Source organism: Nelusetta ayraudi, unplaced genomic scaffold, assembly GCF_046127955.1.
Source record: "Nelusetta ayraudi isolate G7.1 ecotype Tasmania unplaced genomic scaffold, CSIRO-AGI_Nayr_v1 ptg000151l, whole genome shotgun sequence".
Taxonomy (NCBI): Eukaryota; Metazoa; Chordata; class Actinopteri; order Tetraodontiformes; family Monacanthidae; genus Nelusetta; species Nelusetta ayraudi.
The window spans coordinates 934,500-957,488 of NW_027466201.1; the positions used below are offsets into that span (position 1 = coordinate 934,500).

Genomic DNA, 22,989 nt, shown 5'->3' on the forward strand with positions numbered 1-22,989 from the left:
ATTCAAATATAGACAAAGAAATAACAAACGCAGCTGTGCTCGTCAATGGGAGACTAAAAATAGGAAGCACACGTTTGAACAGAAGACTTGAAATAGATCAGGGTTGATAATAAGAGAATCATTCAGACAACTGCTGTTTCACCACTACCTGAAATAGTTTTTTACTTTCTTTCATGAATAATGCAATTCTTCACCCCCTAAATCACACCGACTTAACAATATTACACGCCGCTATCTGGCCCGTTTGATGCGATCGGTTCAAGGAGTTGATCGCTGACAGCTTGGACGCCGCGCCGAGGAAGCCGAGCCAATCAAGAGAGCTGTCAAAGAGGCTTTTCATGGGCTCCGCAGGAAGCTGGACAGCAGTGTCACCGACCGGGCTGGTGTGGGGAGTAAGGGGGGCACGGGGAGGGTAGCTAGCTCTTCAGTCTGGCAGACACACAGGCGGACGGAGCTGGGCGAGCGCCCTGGCACTGGAAGTGGCGACGACAGTGGCGGCGGCATTCTGCTCGAGAAGTGGCTGGCAAGCAGGAGCAGGCCGGGCCACTCCAGCCACAGACAGAGAGGGGAGATCACACAGTCAGACGCACTCCGCCACACTCCTGTCGAGGAGCGGACGGGGGGCCGGCGGTGGGGCGGGTGGGGGGCGGGGGGAGAGAGGGCCCATCCTGAAAAGCCGCCGTTGTCTCCGGGTAGCTTTCAAGTGAATGTGGGAGTGGGAAGGAGGGGGGGGGGGGGGGCTTTAAGAGGCGTTGTGTGACAGCTCCCGAGCCGGTAGTGATCCTCCTCTGTTGGTTTTTAATTAATAAGCCGCGTTTGAATGACACAATGCACTTGGCAGGACAACACAGCGACTCCGAGGTGGCCTCGATGCTGTTTGTTTTTCTGAGTCGCACTCCAACTGACACGGATCCCTCAGCCGCGAGGTGAGTTTTTTTTTTTTTTTAAGCCTCATTTTTTTTGTTGACGCAACAAACAAACAAAAAAAAAAACATCTTAAAGCTGAGATGGTTTGAAACTGCGACAAGAGACAAAGAGTTAACCATCCACTTTGCCTCAAGCCAAATGGGTTTCTCAAAAATGTAAATCAAACGTGAGGATTTTCTGAAAGCAATTATTTTTGGATGACAAAACAAACATTTCAAAGTTGAGATGTTTTAAAAAAATAAATCCTTCCTTCAAGCCAAGATAGTTTTCCATAAATGTAAATAAAATGGATAGACAGATGACACCAGCTATTTTCAAGAGACTATCGTCAATACAAAGTTAGCTAATAAACAGCTATTTTCCTTCAACACCACCTTGTTGTTTTTGTTCGTTTCATAATCTTTTACAATTGTGATATGAACAACTGTGACAGTAATGCAAGAGGCATGCAACTGTTTGTTGAGAGTTTTTTCTCCCTTTTGTTGAGTAAGACTGCCATCTAGTGGACCGTTGAAGGAACAGGTAAACACAACCGACAAAGAATTTAAATAAAGATTTCTCGGGAGCAGAATTTCAATCTCCCGAGTTTTACAAATATTTGTAAAATCTGACGTAACAACAACTTATGTGATTAGGAGCCTTTTATCTGTGACACAAAATATTGTCTCAGGACAAAAGCTGCTAAAACTACTGCAAAGGGAAAAATGATCGTTAACAAACATGAACACGTGAAAACACAGTTGGATCCAAAACCCGAAACGCCAACAGCTCAACTGGAGCACAACTGAACCGCCTTCAGTTCAAATGAAAAGAGGTTGACAATGTACAGCAAAGATCATTTTAATGGTCCCAAACATTTGGAACAACTAAGTTTACACTCATGTAAAAGGGAAAAAAAATGAGAAGATATGACAAAATTCATCACATCTAGAATTCCACTCAATCTTTAATCAAGACGGGATTACAAATTCTCCAAAAAAATCTGCAGTTTCAAAGGGCAAAAAGGGTAAAACTAGCTCACCTACTGAGGTCTTTAAAAACCTGTTCAAGTGTGACTGAAAACATCCTGAACATTTAAAGGCAGGTCATATTTTTTTTGTCGTCATTTACAAAAAAAAAAAAAAAAAAAAAAAAGTGTGGGGAGGAAGGGGGCGGCAGGAGAAAAAACAGTGAGACGAATAGAGACTAAAAGAAATAAAGAAACTGCTGGCTTTTTTTTTCTCTCCGGAGAAAGAACGACGACAGTGATGACATCATCAAACGACAACAGGGACAGCGTCTTTTTTGTTGCCACGTGCTGCCTCCCGTCTGGTCCTATTTACTAACTTAAAAAAAAAAAACAGAAGACAAAAGCAACAGACGTAGAGAAGGAGAAAGAGCGGAGGAGGAGGAGGAGGAGGAGGAGAGCAGTGGAAAGAAACAAGAAGGAAGGTGACTTGAGAAGAAGAAGAAGAAGAAGAAGAAGAAGAGGAAGAAGAAGAAGAGGAAGAAGAAGAGGGGAGGTGGGGGGTGAAAGTGGTGGTTCTGGGTCTTAGTTGGCAGACCCGTCTGGGCCGCTGTGATGTCCTTCCCTGAGTGGGGGGGTTCTGGGGGGGTTTGGGGCAGTGGGTTATGGTCCGAGCCCAACGGCTCTCTGGGATTTCACTGTACGTCGTGTGTTTTTGTGTGTGTGTGTGTTTTTCTCTGTTTTTTGTTTTTTCTGTTATTTCTTATTTACCCCATTTTCCTTTTACAACCAAACTCCAGTTGGTCGAATCCGACGGCGATCCGCCCACTCTCGTCTCCTTCTCCACACCCCCCCCATCCCCCGGGGCCGTCGCATGGTCCTTTCACGCCTCCGACTGACCGTCCCTCTCGCTCTCTCTGTCTCGCTCTCTCTCCTGGTTTCAAGATTGGCACTTTGTACGAAGAGGGGGGGGGCGGGAGGGAGGGGGTGGGGGGTGGGGAGGAGGGGATGGGGGGCTCGTCCGAGGAGGCTTTTTTTTTCCCGCGAACGTCGGCCAGTCCACTCCTCTTCCGGCCCACCCAAGTTCGCGGTGGTGGGAGAGTGGGTGACTTTTTCATTCATCGATTCATCGGGAAACAAAAAAAAAATTTTGTTTTACAGGTTTGATCATTCTGGTGCGACGTTCGCGCGCCGGGGGGGGGGGGGGGTTGACGGGAAATAAGCCGAGTGTCTTGAGCGGAGCGCCCCGGCGTCTTTTCTTTTTTTTTTTTAAGAGCTCAGTCTGGACTTCTTGGAAGGCGGCAGAGGCTCCTCTTTACTCTCCCCGTCGTCCTCGTCGTCGTCGTCCTCGTCGTCGTCGTCGGGGTAGTCCACCAGTCCCACCAAGCCGCCCTGCAAGGAGGCAGTGTCACAGTTCGTCTTTCGCGATTAAAAAATGTTATCGTTTCACAGCCCTAGTTAAAACTCAAATTTGCAGCTAAATTCTCTCTTTGAGGCGAGCCAACAACGCACAAAAACATGTCCAGATGGTCGTCTGTTGGGTCCGTTGTTGCAAAACGGACTCAACAGGCCGACGATGAAACGCTTTTCCGAACAGAGAGCAACGACGCGGCCGTTTAAAACCGACGTTTGTACCTTTGTGGACACAGACGTGCTGGTGGGTGAACTCCGCGACCCCAGTCCTGGGGAGCCCGGCGACCCCGGAGAGCCCGGGTTTAACGAGGCCGACGACGGAGGGCTGGACAGGCTGCTCTTGGTGGAGCCCGAGAAGGCCAGCTTGAAGCTTGGGTTCTGCCGGCCCGACAGAGTCGACTTCCCCAGCACTTCTTTGTCGTCGGGATCTTTCACTGGGGGGGGGGCAAAAATGAACCGGCGGGTTACCCAACAGGTGGCGGCAGCTCCAAATATATGTACATAAACACTTATTCTCATGAACAACCTGGCGCTCATTTTGGCAAAACCACAACCTTCACTCAAATAAACTCTTGTGTAAAATGTGACCCTGAACTGTAACATACACTAACAGTCAAAAGTTTGGATACACCTTCTCATGCAATTATTTATTTATTTATTTATTTTTTTTAAATCTATACAACTTTATACATTGCAGATAAATACTGAAGACATCAACTATATGATATGTGTAATTATGCAGCAAAGAGAAACATGTTAAATAAATCTAACTATGCTTTCTATGAAAGGTGGCTATTTTGAAGCATTTAAATATAAAACGAGTTATTTCACACTTATATTGTTTCCGACATAATTCCTTGCGTGTTGACCTGGGCAAAGTACAGGCCACGGGCCACATCTGGCCCGCTGCGTGTCTCTGCCCGGCCCGTGTGAGGCCACTCGTTAATCACACGATCTACCCGTCGAGCGCAAAGGCTCGATCGCATGGAGAGCGAAAGAGTTGCGAAGATACTTCCGCGGGACTTTAGCGCCCCCCGCACCCCCATCGACGAGACGTTGGCGGGATGTTAGTGCGATTTCACCCCTCCCCACCCCCATACCCTGTCGACAAAACTTCCATGGCCCTCTGACACGATTCAGGTCTGTCAGGTGGCCCGTTGCAAAAAATAATTGCCCACCCCTGCTCAAGAAGTTCTGGCCTGCCTTTACTGCCATCTTCTGACCACAAGGCTGCTCTGCAACTTCGTTCATACACATTTTCTTCCCCCAGTATATTGGAGTTCTTGATTTGGACAAACAGAATAATTTTGGAAGATGATAAAAAAAAGTTGCAAGGTGCAAAAAAAAAAAATCACTCACACTTCTTGCGCTCCATGAACTTGCTGATGGGCTCCATCAGGTCCTCCTCCGTCTTCATCTTGTCGGACGGAGGGACCACGGCCTCGCCGTCCTCCAGGTCGTCCTCGTCCGTGTTGAACCACATCTCCTCCTCGTCCTCCAGGGTCCGCGCGTCGCGGCGGAAGCGGTGGTTCCTCAGGATGGAGCGCATGCTGTGGCGAGAAACACGAGTCAAACTGCTGTCTCGGCCATTAATGACGATCATTCCCCGGAAGACGAGTGAACCATTTCATCTGCACTTGGGTTAAAGGTCACTGGCCAAAAGCCCAAAAGCTCCACTATCACACACCAGGCGGAGATATTTACTATAGCCTCCACCTCTCCGTCACAGCGGAAGTCGATGTTTACAACTTGAGCAAAGGGGCAAGAGCGAGAACTGTCTCACCAGGGCTGCAGGAGCAAAGAGAAAATAACCCCAGTTCACAAAAAGGCGATTTTGTGAGCCTGGAGCGTCTTGTTTTACTTAACACGACCGTACATCTGTTAGTCTGAGCCTCACACCCACACCTCGGGCTGCGCTCTGTCCTTTTCAGACAAATCAAATGAAATAAAAACTGTGTGCGTGCGTGCGTGCGTGCGTGCGTGCGTGCGTGCGTGCGCTTCACGAACAGCAGCGAGCAAAAACAAAACGTCACCCGAGAGACTTACAAACGCACGATGGCTGAACGGACTCGTATGGAAACGGACAACATGAAAATCGCCAGAGAACTGAACGGCCAGTGTCAATTTCTCATGTCCAATTCTTAATGTGGAATTTCAATGCGTCATTTGAGAAATATTCTGCTATTATAAACGAGACGTCCGTTCAGACTTCATGAGACTTTAGAGACTTCATGCTCTGACCTAAAGCATTCCTGCCATCGGCACTCGCACGCTGTCACCCCAATATTCGGGCTGCAACGATTCCTGGAGGAATTCGAGTGGCTCGGTGACAAAAAATAATGGAGGAATTTCCTCTGCCCCCAGGTGTCGTTTGATTAAATTTAAAGCTCACGTTTCGCACGGACTGTTTTCAGTGTGACACGACGTGCTTCCGTCACAGCAAATGGCCGCGCTCTGCTAAGCAAACGTATGTTTTATCCGATTAATCGATGGAATATTCGATAGAATAATCGATTACAAAAAATATTCAAGAGCTGCAGCCCTTTTTCAATATACCACTGAGGCAAACGCTAAAAAAATGTAATTGAGCACAACAAGTTTTTGAGTGACAGCTGCAATTTTATTTTTTTATGTAGCCAGAGAAATCCCATTCAGATTAGGAAACTACTCTTTAAGGAAGCCCTGGCCAAGAGCGGCAGGAACGGATACAAAATAATATGCTCACAAAATGACACAGTGCAAGCACAAGCAAAGGACAAATAAAAGTCAAAGGGTAAATCTACAAGCACATTCTGGAAGAACAAGTGCATGCTGTGGATTTGGCCTCAAGAACTAAAAACTTAAAAATATAAAAGAAATTGCTCTATAAAGTCACTCAGCATTTCTGCAACACATTCAAGGTAATAAGGTGCAGACAAGAACTGTCGCGCACGTCAACGCAAAGGATCAGCACTTCGACTTCAGGCACAAAGGCGGCGGACGGGTGTGCGGAGGCGTTTCGGCTTTCTCACCTATCCAGTTTGGGGTTGTCTTGCCTCTCCCGCTGCTGCTCGTAGCGCAGCTTCAAGCCCTTGAACGTCTGGACGTAGTCCACGTCTTCCAGGGCTTTCCAGTAGTTCTCTACTATGTGAGCCGTGAGAGATTTCACATCCTCCTGGGAGCAATGGAGAGGGGAGAGAGGAGGGCGCGGAGATCCGGCAGGAGAAGGAGGAAGAGGAGGAGGAGGCATCGATGGAGATGATTGGAGGAGGAGGAGGAGGAGGAGGAGGTGGAGGTAGGATGGACAGTTCGGAGTTGTCGGAGCGTGGAGAAAGTCAGCAGGGAGGAGAGAGATGGGGAGAATCACACCGAACAAGTTAAAATAGGTCAATGTGCCGGGAAATATTGGAATGTTAACCAAAGACAAAACACGCACTCTCCGCAGTGGTCGAAAAGAAAGAACTTGAGAGGCGCATGGCCAAATATAGCACGTGAGAAAAAGAAGAAAATCCGGCAGCACTCCTGTCCTTCCCAAATCAATCGTTGAATGCACATAGTGCTTATAAAACACAAAGCAGTTACGTCTTCCTTGGTGTGTGCCCTTAAACAGGAAGTGATGCATTTAAATAACCTGACGCGCTCGCAGCAGTATTCAATCAATTAATCAACACCGTAACATCATAAAAAACAGAAAGAAAATCAAACTTGAAATAACAGATATCAGAAAAATGCATCAAGTGTTCAATTCAATGATACCAAAAGATAAGTAAATAAAAATTACACAAATCGAAAAAAAACAAAAAAAACAATAAAGAAACAATGCAGGCCAACTATTACAAAACTACATTATTGTTTTTTATCTTTATTTTTTCGATTTGTGTCATTTTTATTTACTTATCTTTGGGTATAATTGAATTGAACACTTGATGCATTTTTCTGATATCTGTTATTTCAAGCGTGATTTCTTTCTGTTTTTTTTTTATAGCTTTACAGTGTTGATTAATTGATTGAACACTGCGACACGAGCGCTGCTGGCCTTTCTTCTTTCTCTTAAATATCTGAATATTGAAACGGACGTGAAAAGCACATCTCGACTGTTATTTAAATATCACACGCAACAGCGAACAAATATGTTTGTAGTTTTAGGAGGACACTCACCACCCGGACGTACTCGAACATCTCAATGATGGCCGAGTTCATGAGATTGTAGCGGGAGCCGTTGTTGAGGAAGGCCTTGATGACGGGCTCGAAGAGGAAATTTCTCATGATGTAGCGATTGTAGAATTCGTCCTTCAGACCGATGATCCTCCGCATGAAGCGCAGGGCACCTGGAGCGGAGAAACAGTAGCGAGTGAGTGCACGGCTGGAAAATAATTCAAACGAAACAAGCTTGGATTCTTTGTGGAAACAGCAAAGGGAAGAATGTGGCTGTGACTTACACAGTGCTAGAAAGGCGTGCTGGGAGGCAGTGAGCACCAGTACCCTCCTGAGAATGTCCTTGTTGATGATGTAGTTCTTGATGTGGTAGGTGTGGTGCTCCACGCAGAATGTCAGCAGCTCCAGAATCAAAGCCAGTAACTGGCACGTTTGAAAGTCATCTACGAAGGGGGGGGAGGAGGGAGGGATGTGAACGCAGTGATCACCGCGAAGAGGCCTCTGTCAGTTTGGTGATACGCTCACGCGACCGGCCGTGAAGCGGCTCAGCAAAGAAAAAAAAATATTGAATACCTTTGCTCGGTTTCTCTTCTGTGGTGTTGGCCAGCAGCGGCGCTGAGAGGACATGCATACAGTGCTTGTAGAAGAAGCTCAAGAACTCTGTCTTTTCAGTTTTCTGAAAAGGAAACATTTTCCAATTAATGAAATGTGTTTTGAGTTCACGATGGTGAATGTTTATGCAAAATAAAATGTGTTTTTTTTTTCCTCTCAGGAAGTGTCGACCAGAAAGGAGGGAACTAAATATTGATTTCTCACAGAACACAAACTGGGAACAGTAAAGCTGCGTTCAGACTGCCAGCCAAAATACGATTTTTTTTGCCCATCCAGATTGAAACCGGATTGCTCCTTTTGTAGTCTGAACAGTCACAAATCACATCAAATCTGATTTTGGCACCACCTGCGGGAGGTTAGTTTCAAATGGCATTTGCACAGATGCGTCACAGTGTGGACAGCTCCAAACACACCGATGGGTTCTGACTGTCCGTGACGTCGCTCTACGCGACGCAAGAGCCGATGCGCCAGACCAGAGATTACATGACGTCACACACTACACGCCCTGGATGACGCCTACGCGACGACGCCGTTACTACAGCAAACCTGTCAGATAGGTCAATAATATGGCCCAGTCTGAACAGAGCCAGATACCAATTGGACACTTGCTAAAAAACACAGTGTGGACAGTCAGCCCTAAAAGCCGGATTTGAGAAGGAATCTGATTTGAATCGGATTCGCCTGCAGTCTGAACGCAGCCTAAGAGGGTTCTGAACGGACAGAAGAGGGTTCCAGACTCCGGACTCACATTTGCCGTGGCCAGCATGTTCTCCGGGTCCACCAAAGTCCGCAGCAGGCCCATGAGCTGCACCGCGCCACCGAGCTCCGGGTCCGTGTCGCAGATCATGTGCTCGATGATCAGGTTGATCAGGAGGATGTCCTGTGGAGCCGCGAAACGAGACTCGGTTGTGAAAGCGTTGCGGACGCCCGCGTGTTGCGCGCTGCCGGCTTCTCTGGGAAATACTCACGTCGTCGTTCTGCTGGGACTCCTGCATGACAAATTCTCGTACCATGGAGGGGTTGTACTCCACCAGATAGGAGAAGATGTCTGTGGCCGCCCCCCGCACCTGAACGTCATCCATTCCCTGTGTCACCGACATACATACTGGTTACTCACTTGCATCCTTTCGCATCGTTAAATTCGTCAAACCCGCTTGCATGAATCATTTTGCGAAAAATACTGAAACTACCTGAGGGGAGTAGAAACTCAGGAGTTTAGTATTTCCATTAAATCTATAATTCTAATGCAAATTTTCTCCCAATTAACGTTAAACAGTTTATGGAAGTGCACTACGCAATTGCCATCAATTAAATTTTTTTCGGCTAATGTTTTAGATTTATGTTCATCTCAATGCGAATACTGACAGACCAACTTTCGAGATATGGCCACAGCAGTGTTGAACTGTTACAGTTTATCACTCACTAGACTTTTGAAGGCTTGAAAGAAGAGCATCAACAATTGCGTGATTGCAACAAAATCTTTTATGCCTCCAAATAACCAAACAGTTCACGTGTCATGATGATAACAACAGCTCCAATAAAAGGTTTGACTGCCACTCACCAGTATGACCTCTAGTGCAGGAAGAATCCCCATGTTCGACAAAGTCTTGAAGAAGGCGTCCCTGTTTTGAGGTTGTAACGTTTGAGAGAACGCACAGAACTCCTTGAGGAAATTCACCTGCGAGGCAGAGGGACGAGTTAAAACCCGAGGTGAAGGGTGTTAGTGGGGGGAGGGGTCAAGGCGGCGCTCGACGAGGAGCCGCTGAGCGCGCTCGCGTACCAGTTCGTGTCTCTTGTCGTCGTCCGTCGCCTCGTCCGTTAGCTGTGCAAAGAGGTCTGTGAGGAACTTCTCGTCGTCCTGATATCAAAAAGGAAGAAGAGGTTGAGCGGGTCGTCAGTCACGCGGGAAGTCAAAGCGAGGTGAACGAGGTGAAATTCTATCCGCCGTAACCACTGCATTGACGTTGAGCGATTCAATTAAATCTCATGATTTGAAAAATTATATACTCATGTCCTTAAATCCAAGCAATGTCTCGTTGACTGCATCAGAGAATGTTTACAATTACAAGTTTTTTCCCACTGGGTCATTCAACTCTTATCTTTTTTTTTTTTTTTTTAACTGAATCTGTGTTCCAATATATCCGCTGACGGCCGAAATTAACACAACTGCTCTATTATTCTTGTCTCGTCGAGGGTGCCGCATGGAACAGATCTATTTCTGCAGCGTCTGAATTCATAAATCCACACACAGTGGCGCGCTGGAGTCGCCGGCGAGCCAATTTTCAGATTTCCTCTGGCACGGGCTAACTCATTTACACAACACTTCTCTGTCTCCATGGAGACAGCCATACATAAACACTGCTGAGTTGACACTGTGCGAAAACACAATCATCACGTGGCCATGGAGGACCAGCAGACACACTCGGTCTGGATTGTACACAATGAGCCAAAAATAGAACCTTTGTGCCGTAAAACAATCGCCGCGAGTTACTGTTTGCCACTTAATGGGGCTTTGCGTTTTGTGTACGTGGATTAAAGCTGACGAACGTTAAGGCATGAATTAGTGATGTAAAATTAAACACCTACTTTGTTTGACTGTGATTGGAATTTTTTTTTGGTTGTTGTTGTTGTTGCCTAACTCACCTGCAGCATGCCCACAATCTCCACCTTGTTGAAGAAGATGAAGGAGTGCAGGGTGGACAGCATGTTTTCCTCAAAAACTGAAGGAGTGGGCAGCACCATGTCCTGAATGTACTGCACCCTGTACGTCTGGTGTATTTTCTGACGGAGTTCGGGATCCGAGATCGGGATCACCTCCTTGAACCGGGCCGTCTTAGTCAGAAACTCCCGGTGCCGCCGCGGCTGCGGGAGCGCCGGGTCGAACTCCAGGCAGCCAATGACGTCCATGATGCACTCCTCGGAGAACATGACTTCGAACAGCGCGGTGCGGTTGAGCAGGAAGATGCCCTTGATGATCTCGTACAGGTGGTGTAGTCCCTCCCGATTCTCCAAGTCCTCGCACACGCGGAACAGCTCCAGGAGCTTGCGGATGTAGCCCTCGTTCTCCACGGCCAGCGCCAGCTTCTCGCGCCGCAGCGGTGACGGCAGCGAAGAGGCCACCAGCTCGGCCAGGTCCTCCAGGCGATTCAGTTCACACGGCGGCAACTCCAAGCCGGGCGACGACATGTCGTCGAAGCGCTCCTCCTCGGACTCGTCCACTACGTCCTGGGTGATGTCCACCGACGGGTCCTTCCCCTGCACCTTGACCGCAAGAGAAACGCAACCCGACTTTTACAATTCTGTTGCGGGTTGGCGAGAGCTACAGCCGGGAAACCCCGGGAGCTCCCGATAGAAGCGCACGCAGACGGAGCAGACAAAGCAAGACGCCCACACGAACACCACGAGTGCATTTACCTGGCATATTTTCTCCCAGATTTCATCGCAGCCGGCCTTCTCCTGGAAGCTGAGCGCCAAGTCGTAATTCTCAGCCTCGGACCAGACAATCAGAGTATCCTGGCGGGAAAGAGAGCGGCGAGGCCAGTTTGCAAACTGGAGATCACAGGATGGGGGGGGGGGGGGGGAGCAGGAAGGGGGTTCTAATTCAACACGAGAACACGGCGGCGTGCCTCGCACTGACTGACCTGTTGTTTCTGGTATGCCGTGTTCGGGTTTATTTTCGACTCCAGCAGCAGGGAGCCTGTCGGGTTAAGAGGAAGGTGCAGCGATGGTCATTTTCAGGGGTAGGATCGCGAGCGAGGGTGTGCGCGCTTGTTTGAACTGTGGCAGCTGCACACCCTCTGAGTACTGTTTACACAGAGTGATGGTATACAATTATTGGCGAGAGGCGCCACATTTGCAGGTGATCTCAGAGTTAAAACGGGCTCTTCTTGTCGGCTTACCGTCGCTCTCGGCTCGCACCAGTAGGGACGTCCCTTTCAGTCGTTCCACATAGCCCGAGGAGACGTGGCCAGTCCCGCGGTCGTCCCACTGTCTGTCCTCGTTGAGGGTGTAGACTTTAACTCTTCGCCGGGTGTCCGTCATCCTGGCGAGTAGCTGTAAGCGGCCCCCCACCTTCCTTCCACTGGACCTTGGCTTTCACGCAGTCTCTGGCCCACCTGGTGACGTCACAGCTCGAACTCGCGCTGTACACCTGCTCGCTCGACAATACAGTCGCAAACGTCACCGGTGGACTTTTCCTACTCTCGTCCCCCTCTTGGAGGAAAGGTATTGTTCTGGAACAAGCTGCCCGAGTTCCCTCCTAACATTTGACGGCAAAGCCCGCCACAAAGTCACACCATTGTGGCAATCCACAAACAGCCTAATCTACAGTGCGGATAATATTGTACGAATAGAGATGTTCAATAAAAACAAAGACTCACTGACAATGGAGAATCCCAACACGCAGCTAGGATGAGTACTCAGAGCAGACACCACCTTTGCGATGTCTGGCTCCCAAAACACTGCTTGCTTCTTAGTACAGTGTGTACGCTTGCGAGCAACATTAGCCTGCTACGGCAGCTAGCGAACCGAACGAGTTAGCTAGTGCGCTCGGTCCCTACGCTCCACATTTTCCAAGTTCAACAGTACTTCCAAGCAAAAAAAATGACAAGAGCCGTCTCGCCAGTGATATTATTTCATACTCGCAGACTACAGACACCGAGTCGGCAAAGCTGTGTCTCATGAATACGCCAGCTAGCTACCGTTAGCTGCTGTTTCTTCCCAAGAATTCCGCCATGTTCTGGCTCGGGGCCGCGGAGAGATCAATCTCTCCGCACGGTTATTCTTGCATGCTAAAAATATTGCAAACCAACAAGCTGTAGTCATATGCACACCTCGCGGCTACGCCTCACAGTATAGCGTCATGTGCCATTCATTCGCGACGTCTCGCTTAAAAAATTGCTAACTGTCCCCCCAGTGAGTGTTCAGCCATCTTGGGTCCCTTCAGAGTCAGTACGGGGTTTCCAGCACAGATACAACAGGGCAGTCCGCCACGTTTAAAGAGACAGGAACATAAAAGTCCGTCGATGCCATTTATGGTAGCGAACATTGTCGAGGAGCAGTATTTTTGTGTCCATCTTTTCATTATGGTTAAGGATACATTATAATACACACTTCGAATACATTTACGAGCCAACAAGAGTCAGAAAATACTTTATTGAACTTGACATGACAGCAAACAGGAAGAAATAAGGTTTTGGCCTGACTTTGCGGCTAAATTGTTTACAAAAATAGCATTTGACATGGCGGGCAATCAGACTAACAACAGTTGAATAGCAACAAAAAAAAAAAAGTTTGGAATTACATAAATGGGTCACAAGTCCGATATGTAAATAATAATTAAAAAAAAAAATAGCTGCTTTTGTTATCCACGGTGCATTCAAGATGCACATCCCTCATCTCTATCAGAGTTAGTCCTTGCAACCATTAGTCTCATTCCATTTTTAAAAAGCACAACAATTAAGATGTTACCTCCTCGCATATCCCGACGTACTGAAAAACTTTCAAAGTAAACAAACTAAGACGTCTCCTGAGCAATAGCTTTACTGTGCTGCTTGCTGTGCTTGACGTCGCAGCAGGACATATATCTTCTCCTTGATCCAGTCTTTATTGTATGGCTGATATGACTGACTGTCGGCTCTGTACCTGTGGAAAACAGTTATATACGTTTTAGAACAAAATAAACCAAAGTGTTTCAAGTAAACCTGTTCTGTGGTTTGTTTGTTTTTTTTACTTACACAAGGCAGCTAAGATCTGCTAAGTCATCTATGAAGTCAAATAACTGACTGATGTCATATGTGATGGAGGGACTGTTTGGATTCATCCTCTTCAGATGCTCTTCATACATTTTGCAAACACCTGAAGAGAGATGCAACATACAATTGATAAATGGATTTTTCTTCAGAGCAATAAAACAAAAAGCCTCATACTTTCTCATTGAAAAGGAAGTGATGTCAACATCTGGAGTACACTGCTCAGAACATTCATTAGGATGCTTATAATGAACACAATGCAATCAACCAAAGACATACCTTCCATGCATTCATTCACTGACTCATAGTCAGCATATGTGCGGCCCTCTGGTCTTTTGGTTGGCTGGACAAGTAAGATTGTATGCGACTGTAAAATTAGGGAGAAATAAGACTTTTTCAAATTAAAAGTAGATGCACTTATGCTATGCATACTATGTTGAAGCTGACAACCTAACAACTGCAAAAGAACTGGATCTGCATCTGTTCAGCTTTTTTCTTTACATATGCATTTTGATAATATACAAACTTACATCAAGTAGACACCGTTACTATATGAAATTATAACCTAAATTGTTAATGCATGACATGACTTTACAGGTTACATGGGTGACTTTAAAAGGGTCCACCCAATAGATAAATATGCGAGTATAAAAAAGTAACTGGACTTTGCTGTTTGCAGACCCACTTTCTTGTTGTAATGTAAACAATTAAGACTTGAATTAAGTCAACTTCATCTGTCTTTCTAATGACAGCAAGAGAATAATTATTTGAAAGCGCTAGGACTAAAACACGTTTAGTTAAAGGTAAACAAGACTGTTAAAACACACGCCTGGAAAGCTTTTTGCTAAACGTTAGCATTGCGGGTTGTTAGCTTCCCCTTAGCTGCTGTGGTTCTAGCAGTGGCTGAGCAGGCTAACGCCTTTAGAAATAGAATCGAATCCATACTCACCATATTTCTTTTGTAACCACAGAAGATGGCTTGCTTATTACTAACTCAGAAAAGCAAAGGTCGCAGAAAAATGTCTCCCAATTGTCGGCGTGTGGCCGTGTGAGGAAAAGTGCTAACAGGAATTGAAACAAAAATAAAAGCTCGTTTTCCGGTTTCAACGTGCGTCGATTTCAAAATAAGTTGTTTGGCTGTGTTAAAGTATCACAATGCTTTGCATTAGCCTGAGTTTTTTTGAAAAATATACTGAGAGTATCTGCTCTCTTTCTTGTTGAAAGTTTATTCTCAGAAAAGTAGTTTTCTGCTTTATTCTCGTAATATTATAATTTTATGGTAGTAATAACATATATATATATATATATATTTTTTTTTTATTTTTTTTTCTTTTGTTGTACCCCATAAAAAATGTTAAATAAAGAGATAAATAAAGAGATAAATAAATAAATAAATAAATAAGATATTTTTTTTTCTTTGAATTAAACTTAGCTGTATTGATAAGTAGCGTACAAAATAGCACAACATTTATTTTTTTGTAGAAAAATCCAAATTACGAGCAAAGCAGATGTCCACCATGTCATAAAGATGTAATTTCTTTTGATAAAATGTGACTTTTTCCAAATACAAGTATTTTTAAGAGAAATAAATAATGGCATGTCTTGTGTTCACACGAACTGATCATCACAATCAATTTCTTAAATAAAATCAAGCAGTCATGTGAGGTCAATGCAATTTTATTTTAGTTTTGCACTTGACACTGGAAAAAAGAATTAATTAATGACCATCGCACAAAAACAAACTTTGCTGAGGATGACAAAGGTAAATAAAGTATAAACCCTGGAACTGCATCCACAAATTTCATCAAGTTATTATTTTTCTTTTAAATGTTATTTGTTAAAACGATGGAAAGGATGTAGTGAATATCTAATTACATCCAATGCATGTTAAACCGGCCTCTGCTATTGAAGAAACTTCTACACCTGTTGTAATCATCTCTCAAAGACAGCAGATGCAGTGTTTGTGTATCAGGCTCTTGAAAGTTAAACCTTTGATATGAGGCCGCTCCTGACTGGTGCACGTTTTGCAGTTTGACTTCTTTCACGTCTTGCAGCTTGAGGGTTTGCACGTTTTGCAGTTTGACTGACTTCACGTGTTGCAGCTTGAGGGTTTGCATACTTTGCAGTTTGACTGATTTCATGTGTTGCAGCTTGAGGGTTTGCATGTTTTGCAGTTTGACTCACTTCAATTGTTGCAGCTTGGGGGTTTGCATGTTTTGCAGTTTGACTGACTTCACGTGTTGCAGCTTGAGGGTTTGCATGTTTTGCAGTTTGACTGCTTGATCCACTTGGGGGCGCCGTTCCTCCGCCTCCACAGCGCCTTCGACATGCGAGCACGCAATTGAAGTTATTCTCATTGCCATCGCAACCTCCAAACCAGAAGAGCGTGCACTGGTCTGTGATTGAGTCGTAATAGAAGCGGGGTACCCATTTGTCACAGGAGCCCTGATCGCGGGGCATGGAGCAAACATCACCGGTGGACGAGACCTGCAATTGAAAAAGAACAGAGTCAGAAATTGTGTATGAAATCTCTTCAGTAATCTGGTCTGCAGTTTGACTGACTTCACGTGTTGCAGCTTGAGGGTTTGCATATTTTGCAGTTTGACTCACTTCATGTCTTGCAGCTTGAGGGTTTGCATATTTTGCACTTTGACTGACTTCACGTGTTGCAGCTTGAGGGTTTGCATGTTTTGCAGTTTGATTGACTTCACGTCTTGCAGCTTGAGGGTTTGTATATTTTGCAGTTTGACTGACTTCACGTGTTGCAGCTTGAGGGTTTGCATATTTTGCAGTTTGACTCACTTCATGTCTTGCAGCTTGAGGGTTTGCATATTTTGCAGTTTGACTGACTTCACGTGTTGCAGCTTGGGGGTTTGCATATTTTGCAGTTTGACTCACTTCATGTCTTGCAGCTTGAGGGTTTGTATATTTTGCAGTTTGACTGACTTCACGTGTTGCAGCTTGAGGGTTTGCATATTTTGTAGTTTGACTGACTTCACGTGTTGCAGCTTGAGGGTTTGCATATTTTGCAGTTTGACTGACTTCACGTGTTGCAGCTTGAGGGTTTGCATATTTTGTAGTTTGACTGACTTCACGTGTTGCAGCTTGAGGGTTTGCATATTTTGTAGTTTGACTGACTTCACGTGTTGCAGCTTGAGGGTTTGCATGTTTTGCAGTTTGACTCACTTCATGTCTTGCAGCTTGAGGGTTTGCATGTTTTGTAGTTTGACTGACTTCACGTGTTGCAGCTTGGGGGTTTGCATATTTTGTAGTTTGACTGACTTCACGTGTTGCAGCTTGAGGGTTTGCATGTTTTGCAGTTTGACTGCTTGATCCACTTGGGGGCGCCGTTCTCCTGCCTCCACAGTGCCTTCGACATGAGTCCATGGAATTGAAGTTATTCCCATTGCCATCGCAACCTCCGAACCAGAAGCGAGTGCACTGGTCTGTGATTGAGTCGTAATAGAAGCGGGGTACCCATTCGTCACAGGGGCCCTGATTGCGGGGCATGGAGCAAACATCACCGGTGGATGAGACCTGCCCGTGAAAAAGAACAGAGTCTGTATGAAATGTCTTCAGTCATCTGGTCCATTTAACAGCCTGCAATTACTGTCTCAATGAAGCTCCAACGGCGTGTTTTTTCGACACAAAAGTGGAGATAATACATACATCTACAATGTTAAAGTGATCATGTAGTGTCTGATTTTAAATCGGCTGCTACTGACTTCTGAAAACAGTTACTATATCCGGCACTATATATGACTATCAATATAATAATGTTTTTACCACTGTTGTCACCATCGGCTGGTGCTCAGTGCATCCAGCCCTTCCGAATCCTTGTGCTGCTGTCACACCATCCAAACAACAGCCAAACCTATAAATAAAGATTTATCTTGATCTGAAAACTTGATCCAAAGAAAAAAAAATCTTTTTGTGATATTGCAAAACATAAACAAAAACAAAACAAAAAAATTATTACCTGGAGCGAACACAGTCATCATCAGCAGCGCAGCCTTGGTTACCAGGGCCTGTGGCGCAGGTATGGCCATCGGGACAGCAACCATATGGAGATTGTACGCAGTAAGCCCCAATCACAGCAGGGTAGCGGCGCTGCGTAGCGCTGGTTTGTGGTCTGGAAGCTACTGCAATTAAACAACAAGGTGATAAATTCGAGAGTGGTTACAGTTTGATATATATTTTGAGAATCTAAATATGTGAGAGTGTGAAAATGTAAAGAATAGGAGGGGCATCATGAAGTGCCCAAAGATGTGTAGTTGCCACTTTCACATTTTTCAAGTTCGTTCACAAACTTAATCACACATATTGTAGTGATTAGAACAGAAAAGGCTAGTCGGCGTGCTGAACAGAAAGAGATTAGTAGTTAAAAAACAAAGTGAATAAACAACATTTTACCCATCTTTTACAATGAGCCAGTGACAATAAATGTATCCAAAACACTCTCCTCATGCTCTTCTTACCTGATGGTTCACTTGAGACATGCGGCCTATATCCTTTGAAGGTGTGCTCATGTGTCCATGGGTTTTGCATACTTGGCACCGCTGCAGAGAAAGCAAACGGATGAGCACAACTATATAAACTCGCAATGAACAGAGAAAAGTGGCGGACTCAGATGGGTACTTTGCGGTCTGGGGCAGGGCTGTGAGTTGCATGTCTCCACAGTGATCGGCTTGCTGGCTGGCGCGCAGCGCTCCTCTGGGTAGGGGTTCAGGTCTGTGTCAAAGCAACCCACGCTCCTCTCCCTCACGCCACCACCGCAGCTTCTGGTGCACTGCAGAAAAGGAGGAAAAGGTTCATGAAATATCTATCTATCAAGCTAGCTAGCTAGCTATCTAGCTATCTATCTTTAAGTACCCACCAGTCCATACTCAGTCACATGCCAGGTGATCTGCGAGGTGATCTGCGTTTGACAGGCAGGTCTGCGGCACGTCTGGACCAAGGCCGGTCGTGATTGTCTGCTGCAGGCATAGTCACCAAGACGTTCACCTCCTGGCCCCATGCAGTTCACCTCCCTCATCTGCTGGCCCTCCCCACAGGTCACGGAGCACTGACAGAAAACAAATGGACATGTAGTTGTTTTTTTTTTTATGTTTCGTTTTTTATTGAAAAAATAAAGAAAAAAATCTTGATGTGATCCAGGAAAGAATGTGCTGTAGTTACATTTCATTTTTCATGTCTAACAAATTGCAAATACCCAATTAGAATTCTGAATTCTAGGAAAAAAGTGCCAAGTTTGTTTCAGGATGAAAAAAATGAGCATTGAGAATTATAAAATATATATATATATATATATATATATATATATATGTATATGAAAGCATTTTAAGGCACAGTCATGATAAAAACTTAAATTAAAAAAAAAAAATTCTGTCAAATTGAATGAGTGGATTTCAGAGGCTGAGTCAATTTAGACCTACAAATAACTTTTTGGGGACATTCAAAAAAATATTTGTGGGACGTTTTCATTTCAATGGTTACAAAAAGAGCAAGAATTGTCAGTATAAAAAAATTCAATAAAGACGTTGGTATAATTTTGTGCAAAAGTGACTTCTTTAGCTCTATTTGAGATACAATATTTGTGGCATCCTGGCTGCACCTCGACCGACACTGATTTGCTTTCGGACCCGTGTCCCCCGCCGTCACTTACCGCGCCGAAGCTGGACACGCTGTACTCAGCGTGGACGCAGCGGTGCATGTTGCAGGCCTCCTGGCTCTGCGGCCTGCGGATCCGCTGAGTGATGCACTTGGTCTCGTCCACCACCCGTGGATTCACGGAATTCAAATCCCTGCACTCCACGCTTCGGTAGCGCATGCCCCCGTTGCACGCGGCCGAGCACTCGCTGTAGACGCCCGTTTTGTAGTAGTACGTCTGGGTGTCCCTAGGGTGCCGGGCAACGGCGACAACAGCGGCAGGGGGAGCCGATTTGGTGTCTTCGTCCAAGCCCATAAACTCTCCTTGGACCAGCAGCTGGAAAAACATTTTGGTTTTCTGTTTTAAATACTACTTCCCAATCGTAATGAACAAAAACCAACAACCAAAAACGACAAGTTCCATTCCCACCCTGCAGACGCCGTCCACGCAGCTATATTTTTTAAAATATTTATATCTCTGTATATGTACATATATTATTTTAGAATGTTAAACACACCCCATCGAAAACCACATGAGCACTTTCGTAATATAAGCTTGAACATTTCACCACAAACAGACCCCTCACTGTTGCCCAACTCACAGATTCTGTACATGAACCCTCTGACCGTAAAGATTTGGCCGTGTCCCTTCAATTTCGACCTTTTACTCACCTGTTTTAAACCAGTCTTGCTGACAATAAAATGGAAAATAAATTGTGCAGCAATTTATTAACAATGACGGTAAAACTCACACTGAAGGCCGGGTCAGCCAGCAGCAGGAGAGCCAGAAAGGAAAGAAGGTTCATGATGGACCAGCAGCTATTGCAGGACTACTGATAACGATAGAAATGAAAAGGTTAACTTCAAATGAAAATTGATTAAATGTCACAATATGGCTACATCAAAGACAGTAGAGAAGATTGGAAGATTAAAAGTAGTGAATTAAACAAACACCTCCAGGTCACGTCTGGGCTTACCGTGCCGAGCTGACGAGCCTGTCAATCCTCCGGCGTTCCACAGGGATGTGCACCTTGGCTGTGGAGGTGCTCACTCACACCCGCATTTATTTATCCCCACCCTCTCCACTCACCAGCAAACCCAGCCCATAAAGTCTGAGGTTTCAACCACAGACAGAGGTTTTTGTTTTTTTTGTGTGTCCCTAGATCACATTGGGACCTCTGTATGCGAGCCCCTCCCTGCCCGGGATGCAGAGGGATGCTCCCCGCTGTGCGCCTACAGGCTCCGGGACTTTGTGTTTTATGTCTCTAAGTGCCGGGTATTTTTGCATCAAACAATCAAAGACAAAAGTGCTTAGCAGACATAATTCAACTTAACGAAAGCGTGAGGGGAAAATAACAGACACTCAGCCAAGTATCACGCTGAGATTTCGCGAGGGAGCGCCAACTCCCGTTGGCTTCTCAGAAGATGGTCAAGAGTTTATATAGGTGAAATTTTCCAAGTTGCTGGCCACCGAAAGTCCTCTCTCCACACATCCCACGACCACTAAATACAGGCCAATTAGTCACGGATGGGCATCTGCTGTGAGTTATGTTCCCAAGCTTCTATTTAGGTTTATTTTAGTGAGAAACCACAGTGGAGAAAAGGCCCGTATAATGGAGGATGGACCAATGGCCACCATTCAAGGGAGACCTCCAGGACAGAGGCAGGGGTCACGGCGGACTTCAAGACCAACTAGCACATTTGGCTGTCAGCACCGAATGCCTGTGTGTCCCGTTTGAGACATGTGCATTGGAAGTGGGTTGGTAGGAGCGCGTTGATATGACAGCAGAAGTGGCAGTAAATCTTTGGCTGAGGCGCAATGCATTGGAGCTTCCGCACCACCGTCCTGAAGTTACCTCTCTTGGGAGTGTTCAAAGCAAATCAGTGACCTTAGGCAAACCCTGTGCGGATATTTACACGCATTCATAATACGTTTGAAAGACATTTTTAACTTGGCTTTACGCTGCCAAGGCTGTAATCAGTGTCACCGCAAGCGATCAGTTAAAGGTACCATAAACTTTTTTTTTAGTTTCACAGTAAGATGCAGCTCTTGCCTGCTGTAGTCCATTCTTCAGTTATTTAGGTTTGCTATTGATTTATTATTGATTTTCAAGTTTTTGCTAAAAATTTATAATTTTTTAAAATCAGCCCCATGGCCTGGCAACGGGCACTGATTCCACTCCCTGGATAGCGAAAAAGTCTTCATGAATGAATGAGCCCTTTATTTGTCACATATACCGAAATACACGCAAGATAGTACAATCCACGTCCAAACCCCTGATTGTCCATTCTGGTCTCCCAAACGATCCGTATTCCTTTGCAGATCCGAAGGTTTTTCCAAGATGACATCCACATTGCGGTTTCAGTTCAGACATGGCCACAGTCTGAGTGCCAGGGGCTTTGCCCACCTCAAAAGTCATGATGGGCAGCCTCTGGGGACCTGGGGAATGCTGCCATCGTCTTCCGAATTTGTCCAGAGCAAACAATAATCCAATCAGCAGTTGACCTGTTATCATGACCTATTCCCTTTATTTTAAAAATCAAGGAACGTTCAGCAAAGTGCCCACTTTAGCGGGAAGCTAAAACCAAAGAATTTTTAGTGGAAGCTGTAAACAGAAGGTTAACTATGTGGTTTTGGTGACAGATTTGAAGAGATTTCTTTTTTCTGTTTTTGACTACTAATTGTGGTGTCTATAAATGGATCGATGTGGGACCTTTTAATCTGTGGGATCATTCATTCATTCATTCATTCATCTTCTATACCCGCTTATTCCTATTCAGGGTCACGGGGGTCTGCTGGAGCCTATCCCAGCTGTCAAGCGTTGGCAAACCAGAGTTCAAATTGGGCTGCTTGAAAAAAAACAAAAAACCTTCCTCGCCAGACAGAAAGAGCAAGCAAGTAGCAATAACAACACAGATTATACAATCTTCTTTTAAGAATCTAAATAAAGAATTGACATAAACACCACAGCAGCTCACTCACACACCCAATTCCAAAATCACACCCCTTCACAGTTTTTTTGTTTTTCCCCACAGTGTTTAATCCAAAAACAGAAACAAAAAAACGTTAATCGAACGACTCCTCTCCTTTAATCCCTCAGAGCTGCCGATTCAGTTTCTGCGCCTGCTTCTCCCTGGCTTCGAAGGCACTCTTGGTGCCGAACAGGTCGTCCACCGAGTCCATTATCCCCTGCATTTCCCTGGACAGGTCTAGATAGCACTCCTTCAGCTCGTCCTGCTGCTGCCTCAGGTCGGACGCCGCGTGCAAGAGCTCGCTGGCCTGGTGGCTGCAGTGGCCCCTCAGCTGCTCCACGTCCGACAGCAACACCTCCATGCTCTTCACGAGCTGCTGGAGACGGTCGGCTGTCACCTCGAAGCCCGATGTGTCCAGGCTCCCGTCCACCGAGTTGTCCGGAGGGCTGGACTCGAGGTCTGCCTTTGGCTCCATTTTCCCCGACGTTGCTGTTCTCAAACACCAGATGCGCAAGACTTCGCCGTGGCGGATCTCTGGAAGCAGAGGGGAATCATTCGGGTTCCTTTTTAAAGTCAAACGCGACA

The 22,989-nt window shown here is 45.7% G+C and overlaps 3 protein-coding genes across 4 annotated transcripts; all 3 read right to left on the reverse strand.

Annotated features, from left to right (window-relative positions):
• Nucleotides 1–1,751: 1,751 nt before the first annotated feature.
• smek1 (SMEK homolog 1, suppressor of mek1 (Dictyostelium)) lies at nucleotides 1,752–12,990 on the reverse strand. 2 transcript variants are annotated; one of them, XM_076013422.1, is made up of 15 exons: nucleotides 11,932–12,990; nucleotides 11,674–11,729; nucleotides 11,447–11,545; nucleotides 10,676–11,293; nucleotides 9,813–9,890; nucleotides 9,594–9,710; nucleotides 9,001–9,117; nucleotides 8,781–8,912; nucleotides 7,994–8,096; nucleotides 7,705–7,863; nucleotides 7,424–7,593; nucleotides 6,298–6,437; nucleotides 4,646–4,836; nucleotides 3,509–3,720; nucleotides 1,752–3,265 (listed from the first exon to the last, which is right to left on the reverse strand). In XM_076013422.1, exons 1-15 carry the CDS (start codon nucleotides 12,071–12,073, stop codon nucleotides 3,143–3,145), a joined length of 2,457 nt encoding a protein of 818 aa, XP_075869537.1. In that variant the 5' UTR covers nucleotides 12,074–12,990; the 3' UTR covers nucleotides 1,752–3,142. The 2 variants fall into 2 exon arrangements, with proteins under 2 accessions (XP_075869537.1, XP_075869536.1); XM_076013421.1 differs by having other exon boundaries at nucleotides 6,298–6,440.
• A 177-nt stretch (nucleotides 12,991–13,167) lies between these two features.
• Nucleotides 13,168–14,890, reverse strand: LOC142879884 (enhancer of rudimentary homolog). Its single transcript, XM_076013423.1, has 4 exons — nucleotides 14,732–14,890; nucleotides 14,062–14,149; nucleotides 13,768–13,888; nucleotides 13,168–13,675 (listed from the first exon to the last, which is right to left on the reverse strand). Exons 1-4 carry the CDS (start codon nucleotides 14,732–14,734, stop codon nucleotides 13,573–13,575), a joined length of 315 nt encoding a protein of 104 aa, XP_075869538.1. The 5' UTR covers nucleotides 14,735–14,890; the 3' UTR covers nucleotides 13,168–13,572.
• Nucleotides 14,891–15,482: 592 nt separating this feature from the next.
• paplnb (papilin b, proteoglycan-like sulfated glycoprotein) lies at nucleotides 15,483–21,490 on the reverse strand. Its single transcript, XM_076013597.1, has 9 exons — nucleotides 20,184–21,490; nucleotides 19,448–19,768; nucleotides 18,659–18,847; nucleotides 18,421–18,571; nucleotides 18,261–18,341; nucleotides 17,762–17,924; nucleotides 17,569–17,656; nucleotides 16,345–17,319; nucleotides 15,483–16,269 (listed from the first exon to the last, which is right to left on the reverse strand). The coding sequence occupies exons 1-9, from the start codon at nucleotides 20,235–20,237 to the stop codon at nucleotides 15,766–15,768; spliced, it is 2,526 nt and encodes an 841-aa protein (XP_075869712.1). The 5' UTR covers nucleotides 20,238–21,490; the 3' UTR covers nucleotides 15,483–15,765.
• Between the last annotated feature and the right edge of the window lie 1,499 nt (nucleotides 21,491–22,989).

Excerpts from the sequence above, each read along its gene's own strand:
- paplnb (XM_076013597.1), bottom strand. The coding sequence starts at position 20,237 with ATGAACCTTCTTTCCTTTCTGGCTCTCCTGCTGCTGGCTGACCCGGCC. Across the intron at positions 18,342-18,420 it reads GCCCTGCCCCAGACCGCAAA|CGGTGCCAAGTATGCAAAAC; the intron begins GTACCCATCTGA and ends CTTTCTCTGCAG. Across the intron at positions 17,657-17,761 it reads GATGACTGTGTTCGCTCCAG|GTTTGGCTGTTGTTTGGATG; the intron begins GTAATAATTTTT and ends CTTTATTTATAG.
- smek1 (XM_076013421.1), bottom strand. The coding sequence starts at position 12,073 with ATGACGGACACCCGGCGAAGAGTTAAAGTCTACACCCTCAACGAGGAC. Across the intron at positions 11,294-11,446 it reads TCTGGGAGAAAATATGCCAG|GTGCAGGGGAAGGACCCGTC; the intron begins GTAAATGCACTC and ends CTTGCGGTCAAG. Across the intron at positions 3,266-3,508 it reads GCACGTCTGTGTCCACAAAG|GGCGGCTTGGTGGGACTGGT; the intron begins GTACAAACGTCG and ends GCCTCCTTGCAG.
- LOC142879884 (XM_076013423.1), bottom strand. Across the intron at positions 13,889-14,061 it reads AGTGAATGAATGCATGGAAG|GTGTTTGCAAAATGTATGAA; the intron begins GTATGTCTTTGG and ends ATCTCTCTTCAG. Across the intron at positions 13,676-13,767 it reads GCAGATCTTAGCTGCCTTGT|GTACAGAGCCGACAGTCAGT; the intron begins GTAAGTAAAAAA and ends TGTTTTCCACAG.